General features: G+C 44.8%; 1 protein-coding gene across 1 annotated transcript in view; it reads left to right on the forward strand.

Moving 5' to 3' along the window:
- The first annotated feature begins 746 nt into the window (after positions 1 to 746).
- The window catches only part of DRGX (dorsal root ganglia homeobox), a 42,315-nt gene continuing 21,051 nt past the window's right edge, over positions 747 to 22,010 (forward strand). The window contains exons 1-5 of the mRNA XM_006874606.1: positions 747 to 855; positions 5,563 to 5,660; positions 6,499 to 6,600; positions 9,944 to 10,122; positions 10,256 to 10,368. Coding sequence (XP_006874668.1) covers positions 822 to 855; positions 5,563 to 5,660; positions 6,499 to 6,600; positions 9,944 to 10,122; positions 10,256 to 10,368 — 526 coding nt within the window. The 5' untranslated portion in view covers positions 747 to 821. The remainder of the gene's footprint in view (positions 856 to 5,562; positions 5,661 to 6,498; positions 6,601 to 9,943; positions 10,123 to 10,255; positions 10,369 to 22,010) is intronic.

Here is a 22,010-nt window from a genome sequence, read left to right on the forward strand (position 1 = left end):
GATGTTTGCTGAGAAATGACGAATTTTTTTTTTTTTTTTTTACACCACGTGGGCCATTTGTAAGGCCCAATAGACCTATCCAAGTTACTCGCTGCAGACAGCGCTGGAAATAATCAGATTAAGGCCAATTATGCGTGAGATTATAAAGGCGAGTGCTGAGCGGCGGCGCGCGCTGTAGACAGACAGCAAGACATCTGGCCACTTCGCGAGTCACTTTTTTGGTCCTGCGGGCGCCAGCCGCTCGGAGTCCTGCCCTCCTCCAGCTGAGCCAAAGTGTCGACTGGAGGCGGTCACGCTCTGGCCATCCTTGCCCATCGCCCGCCCGCGGAGGTACGCGCGGTTCCCGGCCGACCAGGCTCCGGCGCGCCTGGGCCTTGGGGCTAGGCTGTCTTCCTGGCCCGAGCGGCTGGGCACGCAGGTGGCCTGGAGCACCCGCCAGACTTGGCTGTGGTGCCGGGGATGCGGGGGTTGTGGCGGGGACCTCTGAGAGCCAGAGGCCGACAGTAGGAGTTTGGTGTTGGGTGGGGGCACGGTTTTGAGGGGGGAGGTGGACCCGACTGGAGGGGTTGCCTCGCGTGGGTCTCATCTTGCGACGACAATGCCAACTCCCATCTTGTCCCCGCCGTGGGCTGAGGACGTTGGGAGAGATTTCTTCAGGAGTTGACAGTCCGGTGCGCTCCACGACCGGGCTAGGGCGCAGGGAGAGGGAGATTCAGACTCGGTCACTGTTTGCTTTGCAGCCAGGCAGGAGCGGCGCTCTCCTGTCCGTCTCAAGATCACCCTCCGGAGACCCAGCCGTCCAGCCCATTCGGCCGTCGGCAATGTTTTATTTCCACTGTCCGCCACAGCTAGAGGGTGAGTAAGCGCCTAGCCTACAAGGGCCGATGAGTCTCCCCGCCGTTTGGCGAGGCCAGCGCTGGCCGGAAAGGACCAGAGCGGCAGCAGGTTTAGTGGCTGATGGGGTCCTTAGTCCGCTAGGGACGCAGCCGCCTGGCGGTGAGTGAGGGCGTTCCGGGGAGGCCCCCTCCCCACACCCCGCTCCGCCCTGTCGCCACCTGCCTCCAGTCTCCCTCCATGCCTGGGCCCGGGCAGCCCCAGGCTATGCGCGTCGCGGGACCGGTTGGGTGCTCCCAGCACAGATGCTGGTGTCACGCCTTTAATTGGGGACCCCCCCTCCCTGCCCAGGGCGCAGCATCAATCTTTCACGGAGTTTTGCCAACATTTCGGAAAGCCAAGGCCGACTTGGAGTTGGCTTGCAGTATTAGGGGCCGGACAGAGAGGCAGAAACGATGCATTCTTGAGCTGTTCTTGCTAGGATGTTACTGTTCAGGCCTCACCCTGCAATTCTGGGCTACTCAATGGTTCGTACCTAGGTGCTGGCAGTGCAGCTCCCCGAGCCAAGCCGAGCGCGTCCTTCCAGCCACTTGCACGGATGCTCCAACTGTCTTTTGATTCATTGTCTGTGCATGGCAATGCTTGTGACCCCGTTACCAACCACTCCTTACCCTTTCTAACTTCCAAGGGGCAACCCCACAAAGTTCATGCCTTTGAAGGTTTCCAGACCTTAGAAGATATTTCTCCTTAAGAGCTCTGTTGTAGTTTCTGTAGGGTAGTGGTGGAAAGAGGGTAGCTTAGCCCTCTGGTGCTGAACCCAGGGCCTCAGGAACTGAGGGATCCGCCATCCACTAGGGTGGGACAGTTGTATTGGCAGGTGATTGTGGCAACTGCAGATTCTGACCCTTCCTAGTCTGGATACTGTGATGAATGCAATGCCAGGACTGGACTTTGGCAAACTACTCCTTTGATTTATTTGTGGGATAGAGGAATTTTGGAGGCAAAGAAATGGAGGAAAACATGGGGCAGAGCAAAAGGAGGTGAGAAAGTGATGCCTGATTATAAGGCTGCTTGCAGGTGATTTTAGAAAGTTTGTGTGGCTACTGCCCCTATGAACGATGGGAGGAGGGTTTTCTAAAGGAGGCTCACCAGCTCTGGAAACATTCCTAAGATAGGAAGGCTGGCACTTGCCTGCAGTTCACCCCCTTTGACCTCAAAAGAGCCAGAAAGGTGGGCTTTATAAACAGGGTAGACAGGTGTGGCCTTGACAGTGTATCCCACAACTGGAGAAGCCATCTGCAGGTATACAGGCTGAGTCTTCTCTGTGCTTCTGAGTCCCTGGTCTGGAATGACTGCCCCTGGTGGGCCACTTTCTGATCATAGTGAAGAAGGCAGTGGCTTGGACACTTAGCAGGTTTCCTGGATGTCTGAAAGGTTTTAGAAGTCACTTAGGGAGAGTCCTGGTCTGGCCTTGTTGCTTTCAGTTCAATCCATCCATATCTCCCATCCTTACTCTCTATGCACATCCCCGTCATCCTGCCATTGATTCTGATCAATATGTTCAGAAGGAAAGGAAATGGGTCTTCAAGAGCCTTTTTAGCCCTTTACAGATGAGCTTCTATGCCAGTTTTGCATGATACAATGTTAATTTGAGTTTAATGTTGCTGAGGAGGAGGTGACCTGCTGCAAACAGAAAGGCTGAGAGCTGTTCGGGCTATGCATCTCATGATAACCTGTCAGCTATTAATTTTTCTTTTTCTTTTATGAATATAGAGGCATAAAGAAGAAAGCAAAGCAGAGCTCATGATCGCAACCCATAGATAATATTGCTGATATGAAATTAGAAATTACATATAGATGCTTGGGAAATGCCGATAGTACAGAAACTTCTCCACTGAAAACCGAAATCTTTGGTTGCAACCTCTTTTTCGAAAAAGCAAACAACAAATTCCATGCCACTGAGTCGCTTCTGACTCGCACTGATGCTGGGTAGGATTTCTGCGGCTGTAAATCTTTACAGGACCAGAAAGCCTCATCTTGCCTCCTCACTGCAGACCTTGTGGTTTAGCAGTCCAGTGTTTCTTCTACCAAGGCTCACTTTTCTTTTTCTAAAGGTGGATTCTTGTGATCCCTTCACGAAAAGAACAATTTCCCATCATACACGTGTTTTCCTCTATATACATACGTTATATATTATTTGCACTTAAAGCAAATTGCCTCATTTGTACTTTTATCATTTGGCAATATATCTTGGGGATTTTATTTTCATGCAAACCCATACACCACTTTGTTTGAAACGCCTGCGTATTATCCCACTATGTGTTGTACAGATGCTGTACAGAAAGTACCTACTGATGGATACTTAGGTGGTTTCTAGTTTTATTTTTCTTAAAATATTACAGTGTTGCCCTAAACATTCTTGTTTTTGGTAACATTTGTAAAAATAAGTACACCCATACATTGAATATTATTTTTGACAGATGTTGCCAAATTGCCCTCCAGAAAAGTGGCATCAGTTAATGCTCCTACAAGTGGCGAATGGGAGTATACATTTTATTACATTTTTATGTGCTCTGGACATCATAATGCCTTTCTTTTTTAGGATAGTGGAATAGTAGTTAGTTATTGTCCTGCTTTGGTTTGGGTTAATTATCAGTGAATTTTAACATGTTTATAACATTATAACTATTATCAGGAGAAAGATGAGGCTTTATTTTAAAACCTCAGAAACACTATGCAGGGTTGGAACCAACTCAAAAGAATTTAAAGACAGTAACAACAATCAACCATTATATTTATCTGTAAGTAAGAAGCCTATTCCCATTTTCCCTCAATTTTATATTAGGTTGGTAATCTTTTAAAAAAAACCTCATTTGATGAGTCATTAGCCTTCTTTACAGTAAAATTTGACATGCAGTGTTTCACTTAAAGATATCATATGTGTTGATGTTGTGAAACAATTTGGGTCTACAGGTGTAGAGTGGAGGACTGGAAAAATTGTGTTTGGAGAGCCTCAGAGATTACAAAAGGAAACAATTTGTTTTCCTGAAAAAAAATATAATGGCAGTAAAATTGCTTCGAAGCTCAGCCTTAGAAGTTTCTAATCCGCTGGAAAGAAATGTTTCTAGCTAGGATTTTGAAGAAGAATGTGATTTGATGAGGATGATGTAGGGGAAGGCTTTAGCAGTCTGTGGGGGTGTTGTAGCAAAGGATAGGACCCTAGAGTGTAAAATAACAACTAGGAGGGACTCTGTTTAGTAGACAGAATTTTAGAAAGCCCAAAGGGCTTTTCTTCTTAATGTCCTTCTGAGGGACATATCGGAGATTTGGCTTTATAAAACTGAAAGTGCAGTGATTCTGAGAACAGGGTATATAGCAGGTAAAGCATTCACTGGTTAATGGAAACTTGCTCATTTGTTTTCCTAAGAAGTCATTGTGGGCTATTAAATAAACAGTGCACATTTGGAAAATGATCTGAATGCACGTTTGGGGCCAAACTCTGTTCTGGCATTATAGAAAGCTTTGGAGGCTGCCAGGCAGGACAATGCCTATCTTAGCTAGGGGGCTGTCTGTCCTTTAGAAGGCCTGGCCAGAGGGTGAGGTGTCCTCTGAGAGAGACCCCATCTAAGTCTGCCTGGAATCCCGCATAGCCGCTGTTGGTGCACATCTTTTGCTAATTGACATCTATATAACAAATCCACTATGGTGCTGATGAGCTGTGACGAATGGTAATTAATATTCATTTATAAACTTTTTACCTCATGGGTTCCTGCAGTTCTAGGAGGAACTGCAAACACTCCTGGTGCTGCCTTTGCTCCTCCATTCCCCCCATGCCCCAGGCTTTAATCCTTGTTACTTAAAGAAACAAGGGAAAGTGGGCTCACAATTTCCCTAAAGATACAGAAACTCATATTAAAAAATCAGATGTAGTGGGGTGAGCTAATGGAGCCAGAGGGCAGCTGAAGGTTCCTCCTCAAGCCAGTGACATTTCCTGTCTCAGAGTCCAGAATTTCACAAGAAGTGACAACTTGGGGGTTATGTATAGACACGTTGTTGTTAAGTGCCATTGAGTTGGTTTTGACTCATAGTGACCCTGTATAGGGTTTGTGGAAGCACAAAACCTCACACCACTAACCTTGAGGTTTACAGTCTGGCTCTTGACTATGTGTAGGCATTTTGTTGTTGTTGTTAAGTCCTGTTGAGTCAATTCCAACTCATAGCAACCCTGCATAGAGTTTCAAAGAACTCTGTACAACTGAGCCTAAAGTTAGATTTTCTCTGGGGAGAGTGAATAAGTAAGAGGCGAGAGAACATGAAAGAGAGTAAAAAAAGAAAAAAGAAAAAGGAGGGATTTCATAAGAAGCATTCTTGGTGGTGTAAATGGTTACTGTGCTTGGCTGCTAACCAAAAGGTTGGAAATTTTAGTTCCTTGGAGATACCTCAGAAGAAAGACCTGACTGTCTACTTCTGAAAAATCAATGATTGTAAACCCTGTGGAACGCAGTTCTATGCTGACACACTTAGGATTGCCATGAGTTGGAGTCATCTCCACAGCAACTGTTTGCTTATAAGAAAAGGAACAGAGAAAGACACTTTGGAACAAACAGGGCTAGGTGAGCTGGAGGGGACTGTGGTTGGAGCCCTGCAAATGGGGCTTCACCGCTGTGAGGAGTCAGTGTGAGGACTGGGGATCCCCCAACACAGGCTAACTCCGTGTGTCCCCACTAGGCACTGCACCCTTCGGCAACCACTCAACAGCAGACTTTGACGATGGTTTTTTACGAAGAAAACAGCGCCGGAATCGAACAACATTCACTCTTCAGCAGGTAACAGTACCATGCCCCCTTCTGAGAACCACTTACTTTCTGCTCAAAAAGAAAGAAAGAAAGAAAGAAAGAAATTGGAGTTCGAGCAACTCATCTTGTTTTTTAAAAAAGGCCAACTGATTATGGTAACTGTTATCTTTCTTCTCCTTTGAGAAATTATGTGTCAAAGAATCTGTTTGAGGGGAGGATAAATGACCATCTCATTTGCTGAACCATTTCCATATCAGCAATATAGTTTGAACCTCACAATACTCCTATAAAGAAGGCAAGCAGACACCCTTATACCTAATAGACACATGAGGAAATGGCCCACGAACCTGACTGACTCCTATGATGTGTTTTGGCGTAGTGACATGGAAAATCTTGAGATTCCTCCACCAAAGTTCTTTCCCTTAGATTAGTCTTTGTCCACTTTCTGGAGCAAACTGGAGCTGTGAGGACAATGGCTCAAATATCCCCAAGTGCTTTCTGTGGGAGTGAGACAGTGAGGGCATCTGTGAATGATTTCCTTTCTCCTCTGCCCTATGGAGAACATTGGGTGAGCTACTTTACTTCATAATGCTATCCTTAGATTTGTGATTCCTATCAATGTTTTAACATGTCAATGCATATGACACTCTTCAAGAGCACTGAGATTGCTAGTTTGTCTTAGCTCCTAAGTCATCTGTGGTTGAAACTTGAATTCTGTGGGATCTTTTCAAATAGCTCTTTCCTCATTCCCTACCTCTATCTGATTGTGAAACTGTTTCCTCACCACGACTAGCAGATTTGAAAACCCATCTGTTTCTCCTTACCGAACCACAGCCTCTCACCAGTAAATATTTTTTCCTTTTACCAGCTGGAAGCTCTTGAGGCAGTTTTTGCCCAAACACACTATCCAGATGTCTTCACCAGAGAAGAGCTAGCCATGAAAATAAACCTCACAGAAGCTAGAGTGCAGGTAAACATTCTGTTAAATTATTTAACTCTCTAATATTAAAACTGGCAAACTTTTTTTTTTTTTTTTTTTTTGACATCATGACTGCAGAGTGCACATTTGGCCAAAGAAAGCAAATGAAGACTATCTGTCATTTTCATGATGCACTTTAATAACATCAACATAATGTGGAATATTAGATTAGGTTGATTAATCGGTCATTCATAATTAACTAGTGATAATGTTCTACACTAATTTGTCCGCGTCTCTAAGGTACTAAATTACATCAATGCACATCCATTTCCTTGCTTTGGGGAAAAAAAAAAAAAAAAGAGCTGAGATGCTATTCTCAAAGCAGCTCTGACGGCTCTGGGCTGAGGCCGGTCAATGTGGAGAACGGAGTTTTCAGATGGGAAGCAGAGTAGGAGCTGTTTTCCAGAAATTGCATCATGGCCAACTTTTCCTCAGTATGCGGATGGTTTCAGTGAATTGGATCCAAAGAACATGTTCAATTTAAAAATCTTTAAGCGGGATCAGTGCAAGGGCAGGCCCTTGAGACCAGCCTGGCCCACGGTGACCATCTTGAAGCAGGATTTCTTTTTCCAAGCTACACGGTGATTATGTTTAAGTGCACAAACCCGTTGAACCCAGCAGATGTGCCCAAGTGCTGGAGAAACCAATTCACAGCACCACCTCTCCAGGCAAGCTGTTTTTGGAGCACAATTATATATTCATTTTATTTATGGGGTTTCCTCCATGCTATTTCTGTTTTTTTTTTTTTTTTAATGTCGGAGCTTGGGGTTAAGATTATGCAAAGATCTAATTGTAGGAAATATAATAGTTTGCTTTCGGTTCCCCTGGGTCATGTTAGTATCTCTTAAAAACCAATGGCTGAAGAGAGATAATGGAATTCTGAGCAGTAAATTGGGGGCTGTAAACAAATTATTTCCCCTATAATCAGATTATGTGATCCTTATTATTAAATCTGAACATGAATCATTGGTCATAGGCAGACAAATTAAACTGATTATTATTTGGAAATGAAAATCTGCTTTGGCCAGGACGATGCCTATCCTTTCTTTTTTTAATGCCAACTTGCCAATAGCTGCCTAAAGACTGACCTGCAAATTGAGATAAATGATACAATTATTGAGCATTCAGAAGTGGAAGATCATAACTTCTCCCTGAAAGGTGCAAGGCTGAGATAGGGGTGGTGACAATTAGAGTGGGGAATTGTTGTTCAGGCCGGTCCTTGTTGGCTATTATGCAAACAGACAATGGCTGTGAAGCATTTGTTTAGTGAGGTTCCATGTGCCGACACCGGCTTAGGTGGCGGGAAGGGAGATGTGTTTACATTTATACCTCTTGCTCATTCAAATATGATTAATGTTCTATAAAGCAGGGTCTTAATCGAAGCTGATGTTGTCAAACAATAACTAAATAGGGAAATAAACGACTCCATCATGCTCCTTCCTCAGAAGCAGGCGAACTGTCAGTGCAAAGTCATTAGAATATGATAATGAAAAATAGCTCAATTAAATGTTGTTATAGCTGTGACCTTCATTCAATTAAGACGCAAGAAAGTGTCTGCATTTTGCTTTGCATTTAACTGCCCTAAATTTAGAATATAGATAAAATCATTATTCAGTGGTTGCTGATATATGCAATTAAAAGGCAACTAAATTAAAAAAGAAAGAAATTAAAGGAGAATGAAAATGAAGAGGTGAGAGGAGCTCAGCCTGGGGACCGGGTTTTCACAAGGCCAACATGTCGGCAGCCAGGGGAGGAGGGAATCGTCTCATTGGAGTAGAATGGAGAGGTTTTGCTGCATGGAGTAAGGAACAGCAGGCTTTCACTGACCAAAGGGAACACCTTGGGGCTGGGTTGCCTGGCTTCCATGAAGTTGCCCTTCTGCAAATGCAGTTTTGCTTTTCAAGGCTTAAAGAATTTGACATCAGTCTTTAAGAAGATGCTTAGGCCAGGTGAATTGTGAGCTGCCTCCTAACCTCAGTGAGGACGACGGAGATAACCCCAGCTAATGTTTATTGAGCGATTAACTGCTCAGGGCTGGTTTCAGTGCTTCGAGTCATCTTCCTAACAACAATTGGAGCTGGCTACAATTATTCCTAAGCAGTTTGGATCAGAGCTCCTAGCCAGACACTGAGCTTCGTTTCCTGGAGTTGCCACCTAACACCTGATGACCTTGAGTAGACCAATAAGACTCTGTGTGCTTAACTTTTCCCCAACCTTAGAGGGGGTCAGCGCTGGTCTTGAATTCTAGAGTCCGTGTTTCTTGTAGGTACACTAGGCTGATGGTCATGGATTTGTCGTGATGTGGCTGACTTCAGGCTTAGATCATAGATGTGTGAGGCTTGCCACACAAGGAGAGTGCTCGGCTAAAGAGTGAATTTTTTTGATGAGGGCAGTCAGTGTTTTTCAAACTGCTTTGATTGTGACTCTTGGTAGGAAATCTATTTCACATCATACAGTACACTTGTAAGGAGCCCTAGTGGTGTCGTGGTTCAAGTGCTTGTCTGCTAACTGGTTCGGGAGAAAAATGTGGCACTCTACTCCTGCTTCTGAAACAGTTATAGTGTGTGCAGCCCTATGGGCAATTCTGTTCTGTTTAGGGAGTTGCTATGAGTCAACATTTCCTGTGACAGGGTTTTTAAAAATTTATTATTGTTTTTGTTGAATGTACTTGTGTGAAAGTCAACATAGAAAGTTTCCATAAGATGGAAGTTTTACCCTTCCTATGATCAACAGATCTGTGTTGGAAGATGTGCAGCCAGAGTGCTCCTTGGAAGCCAGGATGGCCAAACTTTGTCTCTCATGCTTCAGACATATTATCAGGAGGGAACAGTCACTGGAGAAGGATATCATGTTTGGTAGGGTGGAGGGTCAGAGAAAAAGAGGAAGACCCCCAGCAAGATGGATTGGCCAAGTGGCAGCATCGATGGGCTCAAGCGTGGTAACAGTAGTGAGGTTGGCCCAGGATCGGGCAGTGTTTCGTTCTGCTGTGCATAAGGTCACTATGAGTCGGTACTGACTCAATGACACCTAATAACAACAACAACAATATGATCAATGCATTTGGATATTTTCTGTTATTTAGCATTTCTTTTTTCTTTTCTTTTCTTTTTAAATGACTGCTGTGGCTTTCTTAATTGATTTTTTTATTCAACAATTGGTCAGAAGCTGACCCCTACTTTGGGGATCTTTTGATGTTCTGGCCACTTCATACCTGGCAACAAGGTGCCACACAATCCTGGGCAAGAGGTAAATGACATTTGTTTTGAGGCTTTGGTTCCCTCCTCCTGTTTGATTTTCTGCCTCTGTTGGGTGTATGTTTCCACTGGACGCTCAGGTTTGGTTCCAGAACCGAAGGGCCAAGTGGAGGAAAACGGAGCGAGGGGCCTCAGACCAGGAGCCTGGTGCCAAAGAGCCCATGGCAGAGGTGACACCTCCACCGGTGAGAAACATCAATTCGCCACCCCCTGGGGATCAGGCCAGGAGCAAGAAGGACCCCTTGGAAGCCCAGCAGAGGTGAGGCTGGCCTGGGGATCTGCCGGGGTCTGGCCCCGACATAGTTACTAGTCTTACACGGTCTGCAACAGGGATCCAGGGACAGTGATGGTACCAGAATAGGGCACTAAGTGTGATTTTCTTTCTCTGACAGCCTGGGACGAACAGTGGCTCCCACAGGACCTTTCTTCCCCTCCTGCTTGCCTGGGACCCTCCTGAATACAGCCACATATGCCCAGGCCTTGTCACACGTCGCCTCCCTGAAAGGTAAGTGTTGGGTCAGTTGTCAGGAGGGGCTGGGCTGGGCTGCTTGGTCCCAGAGGGGATGAGGGAGACAGACATGATTGCCCTGTTTTCTGAATCAATTTTGCCCCTCTGGACAGTGCAGCCCCCATCTTCCTGCTGTAAATCACAGCCAGAATTAAGGACAGCATTGGTATCCATACATGACATTGCATTTGGCTTTACCTGGCCTAGTGACGTAGGTGTAACAGAAAGCATGGCTCCACTTGACCAAGTGGCCACTCTCCTTGTTCACATAGTTCCCCCCTCTAACTGGTAAGAGTTTTAGGTTCTAAGCAGAAGCTTAGAGAGCTGTGAGAGCCAGTTGTCTCTCTTCTGTCGTCTCCACATCTGCAGCTTGCCTCTTTGCCTTCTCCCAGGACTCCTGATGTCGGTGCTCTGAGCCTTTAGGGTTTGTGTCTCCTCCGTGGTTATTGCTGTCCAAAAGAGGGAAATGTTTAGGCTCAGAGTGAGGAACCTTTGTGGGGCTGCCCTCTGGGGACTTCTGGGGGGCCCCACTGGATGAACAGACACGTCCAGTGTCCCCCAAGGCCATTCCTCCTGCTGATACTCCCACATGGGGCTCATCTGGCTCCAGGAGTTGGAAGGTGGAGGTGCGGGTGCAGGCTTTAAGTGTTTTCTCCGAGTAAAAACCCAGACATTTCCTATGACATAGGCAATGGTATTGACATCAGGCAGCATCTTCTGCTTGTTCTGCATGAGGGCTTGTGGTCTCCCTGTCTTCGAGGGACCCCTTCAGCCATTGAGTGGGCATACACAGGGATCCTGGCACTTGACACTGCATATCTGGTGTCTTCAGTTGGAAGGAGAGCCTGACCAAATCACTCAAGGGCCAGATATCTCCAGGACAAAGGAGGCAAAGGTGGAGACCAGAACTCGAGGACCCTGAATACTAGGCTTCTGGCTTTCCATAGTAGCAGGTGGGGCCTCTGGATTTGACCTCCCCAGGCCTGGAACCACTTGTGAACTGTCAGAGCAGCTGCATGAACCTCCTTGCTCTATAGGCTGGGTGGACAGCCAAGTCCCTCTCTGTTCCACCTACACCCTACGCCCCCTCCTTCAGCTCCAAGGTCATTGGTGCTCAGATGGGAGAGATAGAGCCTCATAGAGCAGTCTCTGGACAAAATTTCAGGACACAGCGAACTGATGGGTATTATGGAAGTGGGTCATCTTGGATGGGGATGTCCAGTGTATTTGGGCATCATCTGAGGAACCTGTTGTGACAAAGGATCAGTCTCTGCATTCCCTATCAAAGTCTGTAGGCCCAGCTCCTGACAGTCGCCATCTCTTCTATAAATCTGTTTTGCTTGCCCTCCTGCAGCCCCATGACTGCTCTGGGAACCTGAGGGTAGACCTGCAGGTGCTATAGGATGGGTTTGCAGGAGAGCTAATCTGGCTGGGAGGACAGGACAATGCCTGAGTGGAAATAGAGCTGGCTCCAGAACTAGGTCACTAGCTCCTCAGTGGCTCAGAAAGCAGAGAGCCCCAAGCTGATAGGAGAGGCCAGAATGAAAACAGCTTACAAATCTGTTCCATTGCAGCCCGTTCCCTTCTTCCTCTCCACACACTGCCTGCCTGTTCCCCAAGCCTTTCTGGCTGGCCTGCCTTGCTGGAAATCCGATTTTCCTTTGGTGCTGCCTTAGCTGCTTGTGGCTTTTGGGTTGTGTGGGACCCTGTAGAAGTAGCAGAAACCCCACCGTGTTCACTAAAATGTGGCACAACTTTATACGTGTGTGGGGCCACTTTGGCCAGAGGGACTCTTAAATGTTTCCAGACCAAGTGAGTACTGAGCATGAGTGAGGAACTGCCTTCACGTCTTCAAATGAGAATGAATTCATGCTCCTTTTTCTCAAAACACAGAGCCCTCTTGGCTTATCTTTGATTTTCCCACTTCTGAGGTAGCATAGGTATGAGACATGTTTCTCTACTATAAGAAACAGACATGTAACATGTCTCGTGCCTGTGCTACCTCAGCTTTCTTGTGCTAGAAACATGTCAGTGCTAGAAAGCACCTGACTGACTTAAACCAACCTGTCCTTTTACAAATGGAGAGTGAAGCCATGTGCTCACACATTACTTACTGACATTTCCCCTTTAAGGCATAGGCGTCTCACTGTGGCATCCTGATGGCCTTTAGCTCCTCTTTTCTTGGCACCCCGATATCATTTATTCATTCATTCCTCTGGTGGAAGGAGCAATGAGAGCACTTGGGCCCATACCCTTTTCCCCAGCAAACAAGAACAATGATGAATCCACTTGGGTGGGAGCCCTGGGCAAGGGTCTGGACTCACCAGGACTACCAGAGCCCTGTAGAACTGAGCTGAGCCCATGGCCCCTTCCAGCCTAAGGGAAGTGTGTGCGCTCCCCGTGGCATCTCAGTCCACTTGTCCAGGCCTGTGTGTTGTTAGTTTCCATTGAGTTGGAATGCATCAAATCTTCCAGGTTAGTGGAAACTTGCAAATGACACACACACAAAAATGAATCTAAACTGATTTCAGCTCCTATTACCTTCTGTAGGAGTGGTGATCCTACTGGGGAACATTAACTTGAAGATAGCAAGGGTAGGCCTTTGAAATTGTGACCCAGTCTTAATATCGCTCTGGGTCCTCTTCCCCTGTGACTTCATGCCAGGGGAGCCTCCCAAGCAAAACTGGAAGGAAAGGCGGGTGCCCAGTGCTCCGGAGTGGAATGATTGCTCTACAATGGGGCTATTTTTGTTCTTGTGGAGTCGGTTCTGACTTATAGTGATCCTGTATAGGGTTTCCAAGGAACAGCTGGGGGTTTGAACCGATGACCTTTTGGTTCAAAGCGACCTTGCTGTCCGGTGCTTTATCCTACAGTACCTCACCATGACTGCTGGACCACAAGATTAGTTTGAACCACAAGGTCAGTGGTTCAAATCCACCAGCCGCTCCTTGACATCATTTAACAACAACAGCAATGGGCATTCAGAGGACCCCAACGAATGGTCGCCCAGCTAAGGCCTGAGCTGTGCTATGTACATTGTGCATCTAAGGACTCTCAGGTGGGGTGCTCAACAAATACTATCATAGTAACCAGGCTCCTTTCTTCTCCTAGTCAGTTGGGTTCCACTCAGCCTAAAAGGACTAAAGAAATGGCTGTGCTCCCTCAAATCCCTCATTTCTCTTAGCTTTATTGCTCCTGAAGAGTCACCATTTCCTTGTGGGTCCTATTGTTTTGATTTTTGGCAATTTGGGAAATAATCTCTAGGATTTTCTGCTCAGAGCCCCCATTTCCTCCTGGGACTTTACCTAGGTGATGGATTTGGGTTTTGGGGAAAACATAGAGAACACTCAGGCAGGCAAGTAAACTGGCGTCACAGCATGATTTATGATTGTTTCATGGAAACTCAAATAAAAAGGCAGCAGGACCTTCCTGCATGCAGGGAGGGTTTGCATAACAACAGTGCAGGTTCCCAGAAAGAGCCTTTGCAACACAAAGAATTCTCCTGGCCTGCCTTTTTGGCCAGTCTTGTGTTCACAATTCATTAATGCAGAGGAGGTTACTAATGGCCAGGGGAGGGGTTTGTTCCAGGTAAGTGCAGCCCACTGGACAGGAAGGCACGGTTGGGGGTCCAAGCTTCTCAGGCAGAAGCTCTATCTGGTGCACTTAGCTGGTTGTCTCTAACTTGTGGTTGGCATGCTGGGTGAGAGGTGGAAAGAATGACAGCTACCAGGAGAAAACTCTCATGATGCATTTTGTTCCCTGTGTGGCCTCATAGCCCGCTCACCCATAACTGGGACCCAGCAGTGTGGCTTAAGAAGGACAGCTTGCTGGGCAGGGCTGTTAGGCTGGGGGCCCTCCCCAATGTAGTTTGATTCTGCTGTCTGGGAGTCAGCAGCCAAAGAGTGAAATAAGATCCTTTTCTGGCCCTCTCTCTCCTCATCCCCCAGCCTTGGCCTAGCCTGGGGGAATCAGTCAATTCAGACTTCAGTGATTGTAATAACCCAATGAGCCAGTGAACATGTAATGCAAACAGTGGTGCTTAATAAATGCTTCATGAGCACGCCACCTCCTCAAGTTGCCATTATCTCCAACACATGGAGTTGAACTGTGCTTCAAACGTTTCAGTGACTGATTTTTAGGAGGCTCTGGTAGCGTAGTGGTTACGAATCGGGCTGCGAACCTTAAGGTCAGTGGTTCGAAACTACCAGTCACTCCGCGGGAGAAAGATGAGGCTTTCTACTCCCGTAAGGATTTACACCCTTGGAAACCCTGTACAGGGTCGCTATGGGTCGGAACCGACTTGAAGGCACTTAACAACAACAACAACATATCTCCAGGTAATTCTTTTGTGGTGCCTTTCGGTAGACTCCAAAGGGTAACCTTTAGTTAATTGCTTGTTCCTTCCAGGGACTCACAATAGATGTTTGTTGTTGTTGTTGGGTGCCATTGAGTCAGTTCTGATTCTTTCGACCCTGTCTAGGGTTTCCACGGTGGGTTTGAGCTGCTTCTAAATTGGAGTAGCATTGAAGATCCTGGGAGTACATGGAAGGCCAGAGCCAGAGAAAGGCAGGCTGTGTCCTTTCTGAGAGCAAGTCCCTAAGTCTAGAGTGTGCACTCCCGGGCCAGGACAGATACTGACAGTGCTTTATTTGCCACTAAACATTTGCCCACCAAGGCCAAATATACAGCTGGAGGTGACATCTTTCTCCTCTGAGTCTCATGAAAGCTTTTTCCTCCTCTTCCTCACTAATAAATATTTTCTTTGTGCTGTGATTTTTAAACTGTTTTATTGTGAAATATAAAATTCATTAGAATAACTCATACATGAATATGGAATTAATGGATGATTTTAAACACCTATATAAACACAAAGATACCTAGTGTTTATAATGGCTAAGTGTAATGGTTAAGTCCAAAAAGTAGGAAGACAAAATCCACAAGTCACTCTGAGGGGGAAGACTGTAAAAATTGTAGTTTAGAATTCTGTGCTCTTCCATCAAGATGGTAGTTTTGGCATCCTTGAGGGACTCAAATTGTGTTGAGTTTGGGGAACAAAAGGAAGTCTAAATGGGCAATGTCAGAGTTATAAATAGATGAGGTAAGGTTTCCCCCCAAAATATTCATAGGACAGCCCTTGCTATCCTTGAAGAATGTTGTGATGGAAAAAAGAAAAATTTCTCCGTGCAATTTTCCTGGCCAACGCAGTTTTAAATTTCTTAAAAACACCTTCCATAATAAGCCTGCATGATTGTTCTGTGTCCTTCAAGAAAATCTATCAAGACTACCAAAACCAGTCACCATAATCTTCTGAGCTAAACTGTCTGCCTTGAATTAAGCTGGGCCAGCAGCTCCTCTTGGAAGTCAGTGTTCCGACTGGACCTTTTCTCTAAGGTATCCTCAGGAGACTAAGGTACATGTGTTACTGAGAGAACTTGTCTGTAGCCATCCACTGATTGAAGAGACAAACACCTTTTGTTTGGACTCCTGGTAGCAATGCTTTCTGACTTACCCTCGTGTGTATGTGTTGTTGTTGTTGGTTGCCATCACTTGAATCTGACTCATAGTGACCCCATGTGTGTAGGCTAGAACTGCTCCACAGGGCTTTCTAGGGTGTGACCTTTTGGAAGCAGATTACCAGACCTTTCTTCCAAGGAGCCAAAATTTTAACTACTCAACTAGTAGCTGAGTTCTTAATTTTTGGTACCACCCAAGGACGTATAATATGTTGTTGTTGGTAAGTGCTGTCGAGCTGGTTCTGACTCATAATGACCCTGTCTAGGATTTTGAAGGAGTAGCTGGTGAGTTTGAACTGCCAACTTTGTGGTTCAAAACGACCTTGTGGTCCAGTGCATTATCCTGCAGCGCCACACTGGGACTATATATATATATATATATATATAACCACATGGTATGTATTTTTGGTGTGTATGGTCGCTTTCACTCATCATTGTGAGATTTATTCATGCATTTAGGCTTAGTTGTAAATTCTTAAGTTTGTCTCTTTCCTTTCTAATCTTTATGATTTTTCTTTCTTTTTCTTGTCTGACTTATGCTGGCAAGGACTCAGTACAATGTTGAATAGAAGTGGTGAGGGCAGGGATCTTTGCCTTATTTATCTTTTTATGACAGCTTTATTGAGATATAATTTATATGTCATGCAATTCACCCATTGAAGTGTACACTTCAGTGATTTTTAGTATATCCACAAAGTTGTGGGACCATCATCACAGTCAATTTTAGAGTATTTTCATCCCCATCCACCCATTACTTCTCATTTCTCTCCAACTCTCCCTTCCCCCTTCAACCACTCATCTGCCGTCTGTTTTATAGATTTGCCTATTCTGGACATTTTGCATAAATCAGTATAAAATATGTCGTCTTTGTGACTGACCCTTGTCCTATTCTTTTAAAAATTAATTTTGTGGGAATTGAAATATTTTATTGTGGCAAAGTCATTTTTAGTTTTTACCATTTTAAGAGTATAATTTGGTGATATGAATTCTAGTTACCATATTCTCCTCTACCTCTGCACATTTCCAAATGTTTTTCATCATCCTAAACAGAAACGCAGCATTTCTTAAGCATTAGCTTTTCATTTTTTCCCGTCTCCCAGCCCCTTGTAACTGTTAATAAACTTGATGCTATGCATTTACCTATTATAGATAGTTCATATCATTGTGATCACATATTTATTTTTTGTGTCTGTCTTATTTGACTCAGCATCATGTTTTTAAGGTTTACACATGTGCTGACATGTATCAGGACTTCATTTCTTTTGTATGGCTGGAATAGTACTCATATGCCATTGCATGGATATGGCAGATTTTAAAATCCATTCATCTGTTGATGGACACGTGAGTTGTTTCTACCATTTGGCTGAAATTAACCTGGATGTATGAGTATCTGAGTCCATATTTTAAAGTGTTTGGGCACATACCTAGGAGTAGAACTACTAGGTCATATAATAATTCTGTGCTTAACTTTTTGAGAAACCTTGTAGGCTAAGCATTGGACTGCTAACCACAAGGTTGGCAGTTCAAACCCACTCTGCAGGAGAAAGACAAGGCTTTCTGCTTCCGTCCAGAATTACAGCATCAGAAACCCTGTGCAGAGTCGCTATAAATTGGCATTGACTTGATGGCAAAGGGTCTGAGTTTGTCTTATTTGTGGTCGCCGGGGAACACTCTTTCTTTTTAGATAACCCTTTTCCAGGTGACTATAGTCTCTTCTTGTTCTAGTTTTCTCAGAGCTTTATTTTAATTATTATTTAAAATTCATGTATCTGATTGGACACTGAATTTTACTGAGTGCTTTTTTCTTCATCTATTGAGATGATCACATCACACGATACAAATATATTAATAGGATTAATTGCTTTGATTGATTTTTTAATGTTAAAACAATTGTGTATTCCTGGAATAGACTCAAATTAGATGTGGCATGTTATCCTTTTTATATATTGCTGGATTTGGTTTCCTAATGTTTAGGGTTTTTACATCTATGATCATGAGCAGATTGGCCTGTAATTTTCTTTCTTTCTAATCCCCATTCCAGGTTTTGCTTTACTTAACACTGGTTAGCCCAAATCTTGGCTTAAGAAAACAACTGTTTTATTGCCTTTCAGGATTTATAGGATTGACCGGGCTCAACTGAGCGGGTCTTCTCCCTGCTCCTTTTCCTTGGGGTTTCTCGTGATGTTGCAGTCAGGTGGCAGAAGTTTTCACGTATAGGTGAACTAGGGATGGGGGAAAGGCTGGAACCTCTGGGGCTTTCCATAAGGACTTTTTTCACAGCTCGCCTGGATTGGGGCTGATTGACTGTTGGGTCCCAGGAGTGCCAACATAGAAAATGTCAGTTTCTTGAGATGTAAACCCGGGTCTGGCACAGTATCTCTTCTGCTGCATTCTATTGATAAAAAGCGATCACAGAGCCAGCCTAGATTTCAGGGAAGGGATTGCATAAGGGCATGAAGACAGGGCGGTGTTGCTCATTGAAGGTGTATGGCTCAGAGAGTAACTGTGGCAGATATCAAGGTCACCATGGCCTGATGACATGAGTGGGGAGTGTATGTTTTGAGTCTACCTTACCTCCCAACCCTGATTATAAGCTCTCTAAGGGTATTGTCCATATCTGACTCCCTTCTAGGTCTTTCCAAGCCATTCCCTCTGATCCTAGCACAGAGTTTTTAGTACATAATGAAATGGAATGAGATTTGGGTAGAGGAGGAAAGAGTGTCATGCTGCTTGGGCCTAGGAGAAACACCTCTGATGGGATACTCAGTGGGGACTGACCTGCCCCTAGCCCTTGGCTGCCTGCTGGACCCTAGAAGGCACGGGGCCCTCCTGCTACTCACTCAGCTATGCATTTTGCTGGACTCTGAACAAGGGTTGGGCACCCACTAATGGACTAGATGAATCCGTATTACAAGGAGCTCACAGGTTAGGGTCAGGACTCGGTGGAAAGCCAAAAGGAAAATAAACAATTTATATCTAAAGAGACACAGTGAGTTGCTCTGCTAGAGGTAACAAAAGACAGACAAAATTTGGGGATCAAAGGAAAGAGACGTGCTCTCTGTGTAGAAATAAGGAGGCATTTGGTTGGGACTTGAAGGATGGGTAGGAATGGCCACCTGGTAAGGACACTCCAGGCAGAGAGGGCCCTGAGCAAAGGTAGAGCCTGAAGCCTACATGGAGCATGGTTCTAGGGGAGGGAGCCCAGTGTCCGGGTCACACTAGTCATGGCTCAACCCCACTTTCCACTTCAGGACTGGCTCAACTTAGAGCATGCCTTAGACCCCTGGATACGGGGAATGCGATGCCATACCTGTGGCAGATATGTGCTGTGGCAGCAGGCCTTGAAGTGTCACAACAGGGTCTAAGAGGTGCCTTGGAATCTGGCTAGGATTTAGGGTTATGATGAGTGTTCTGGCTTCCGCTGCCCTTTGTTCCCCATGGGAAAGTCTCCCTGCCTTCGGGCATAGTTTAATGTGATCTATGGGCAGCTCAGATGCCCCAGGGAAGCGGCACAGCCTTCGGGAGGTACCTATTCATGCCTGAGGGCGATGGTGTTTGGGTGAAGTGTTGGGATAGCACTGGTCCCTCCATACCTTGTGGAGAAGCCTCACACTCACATCTTTCTGATGCCCAGAAGACAGGGGAAGAGAATCTCAGAAATTAGGATTTGTAAGAAATCCCTTCATGTACATGGTCCCATTGCCTTTTTAGGATCCAGTGGGGGAACTGATACCCAGAGAGGACATTGGCCTACCCAAGGTCACACAGCATGTCTGTGTCCTACCTCCTGCGCACTACACCTGGTAGTGAGTTGGTTCTTTTTCCAGGCATCTACTGTCATTCTCTGGCTTTAAAAACTGCAACTCATTTTCCAGAAGCCATTTCCTATTGGAGCTGATAGGTTTGCCCTTCCTGCTAATCAATGAGGCCCTGGAGTGCAGGGAGCTGAGCAGAGGCTCTGGCTTGAGCCCAGGGGTGGCAGGAAAAGCAACCACCACCATGTCCAGTGTCTTGGCTCAGGCTGGAAGTAGGGAGGGTCATGCTCACTGGCATCAGACTGCCCTGCCGTGATGGACTCCCTGGTCCATGTGTCCCTACTTCAATGCTTACTGTGCCAGGAGTCTTGGGTTCAGGTGATGCAAACCCTCAAAGAGAGACAGGAAATTAGTAATTCTGAGGTAGAAGTCAGGGCTCCTGGCTTTGGATTCTCCTGTTAGGCATTTGATTAGTCTTACTCTCCTTGTAAATGTGAAACACTAGTATTATAAATCACAAAATCTGTGTATATTTTTCATTATAAAGCAAAAACAAATAGACTATAGTTCTCGTGTTAAGCACCACCTAAATCCAGGGATTCATTTCTTCATTCCTCGTATTGCCCGCAACTTTTCAAAGAGAAAGCAGTGCACAGATGCCACTAGAAACAAAAATCATCGCTCATGTACGTTTCTGAGGAAAATATGCTATTGGAAAGACGAGACAGAACTAACTTAATTTTTCCTGTCAGTCTCATAGTAGATCAATTAAACTGCCAAGGAGATCAAATATTTCAGACTGTATTTATTACATTAAGTATTTATGTTCAGGCCAAGCCTTTAAAGCATGATGTCAGGTTGGAATGCAGGCCGATTAGATCAATTCAGCAGAATTTGCTGTAACTTAATGGAAATCTAATTGTGCGTTTTAATTTAGTGTCCAGGAGATAGTATGTTCTCAGGCTACACTGAAGGGCCAGGTCGACTCTTAGATCAGACTTTGGTGATGGCGACTGCTGGCAGGGCTAAAGACGTCCTTTGCTGGCTGGTGGATTGTCAGGTCCTACACAAAGGTATTCGGTTGCGCTGATCTCCCTAGACCAAGAGATAGGTAGAAGTGCTCCTGGTGAATTCTTCCTGGTGTCTTCTCATCCTCTTGCCTGCCAGTCAGTACCCAGAATTCAAGCTGGGACGTCACTAGTTGGGTGCTAGATGACTTCCCTAAGTGCCTAGAGCAACTCATTTCTAAAGGGGAACAGCTAGTCCCATCACCTGAGAGGAGAAACCAAGTCACAGATCAAACACCAGACATCTTTTTATGAGAGATGGAGTACCTGGTCCGTTTACATAAAAACATGGAAAATACAATCAAGCACTAGCCAAGAAAGCATTCATAACTTTAACCCCCAGAAAGCACTACGAGTGTTTAAGTGTTGGCTCATCTATCTTTTTCCCATTAAAATATATTTGTACACATATCACCAATAAATTCATATATTTTAAGAAATTATTTATAAATTTTAACATTTTACTTTCTATGTAAATATGTATAAATAATAAATATACAGACCATACACAAACACATATGCATAATATTTCATTTTGGTCTATGTATGTGTGTTTCTACAAGTAGTCCCCAACTTATAATGAGGTTCCATTCCAATGTCTCTATTATAAGTCAGTTCCTTTAAAAAAAGTATTCATTATTGTTGCCTTTTATTATAAATACCTTTATTTATATGATTTTTAAATATCTGTGCATGAGTATCTGAGAATGATAACATCAGCAAATTATGTGCTGCAACAGGGTGTGGCACTACAGGTTAATGCTCTGGACTGCAAAGTCAGCTTGAACTGCTAGGTCGGTGGTTCAAGCTCACCAGATGCTCCTTGGAAACCCTATCCAGGGTCACTATGAGTCAGAACCGACTTGAGGGCACTTGATAATAACAACAGTGTATGTAGTGGAGGAAGACTTATTAACAACCAGTGATATGCAGATGATACAACCTTGCTTACTGGAAGTGAAGAGAACTTAAGATACTTACTGGTGAAGATCAAAAACTATAGCCTTCACTATGGATTGTACCTCCATGTAAAGAAAACAAAAATATTCACAACTAGACCAATAAATAACATAAGGACAAGTAGAGAAAGATTGAAGTTGTCAAAGATTTCATTTTGCTTGGATCCACAATCAACTACTATGAAAGCAGCAGTCAAGAAATCAAACAACATACTGCATTTGACATATCTACTGCAAAAGATCTCTTTAAAGTATTAAAGAGCAAAAGTATCTGTTTGAGGACTAAGGTACACTTGACCCAAGCCATGCTATTTTCAATGACCTCATATGCATGCTGGCAGTTCA

This window comes from Chrysochloris asiatica, unplaced genomic scaffold (genome assembly GCF_000296735.1).
Source record: "Chrysochloris asiatica unplaced genomic scaffold, ChrAsi1.0 scaffold00289, whole genome shotgun sequence".
Classification (NCBI taxonomy): Eukaryota; Metazoa; Chordata; class Mammalia; order Afrosoricida; family Chrysochloridae; genus Chrysochloris; species Chrysochloris asiatica.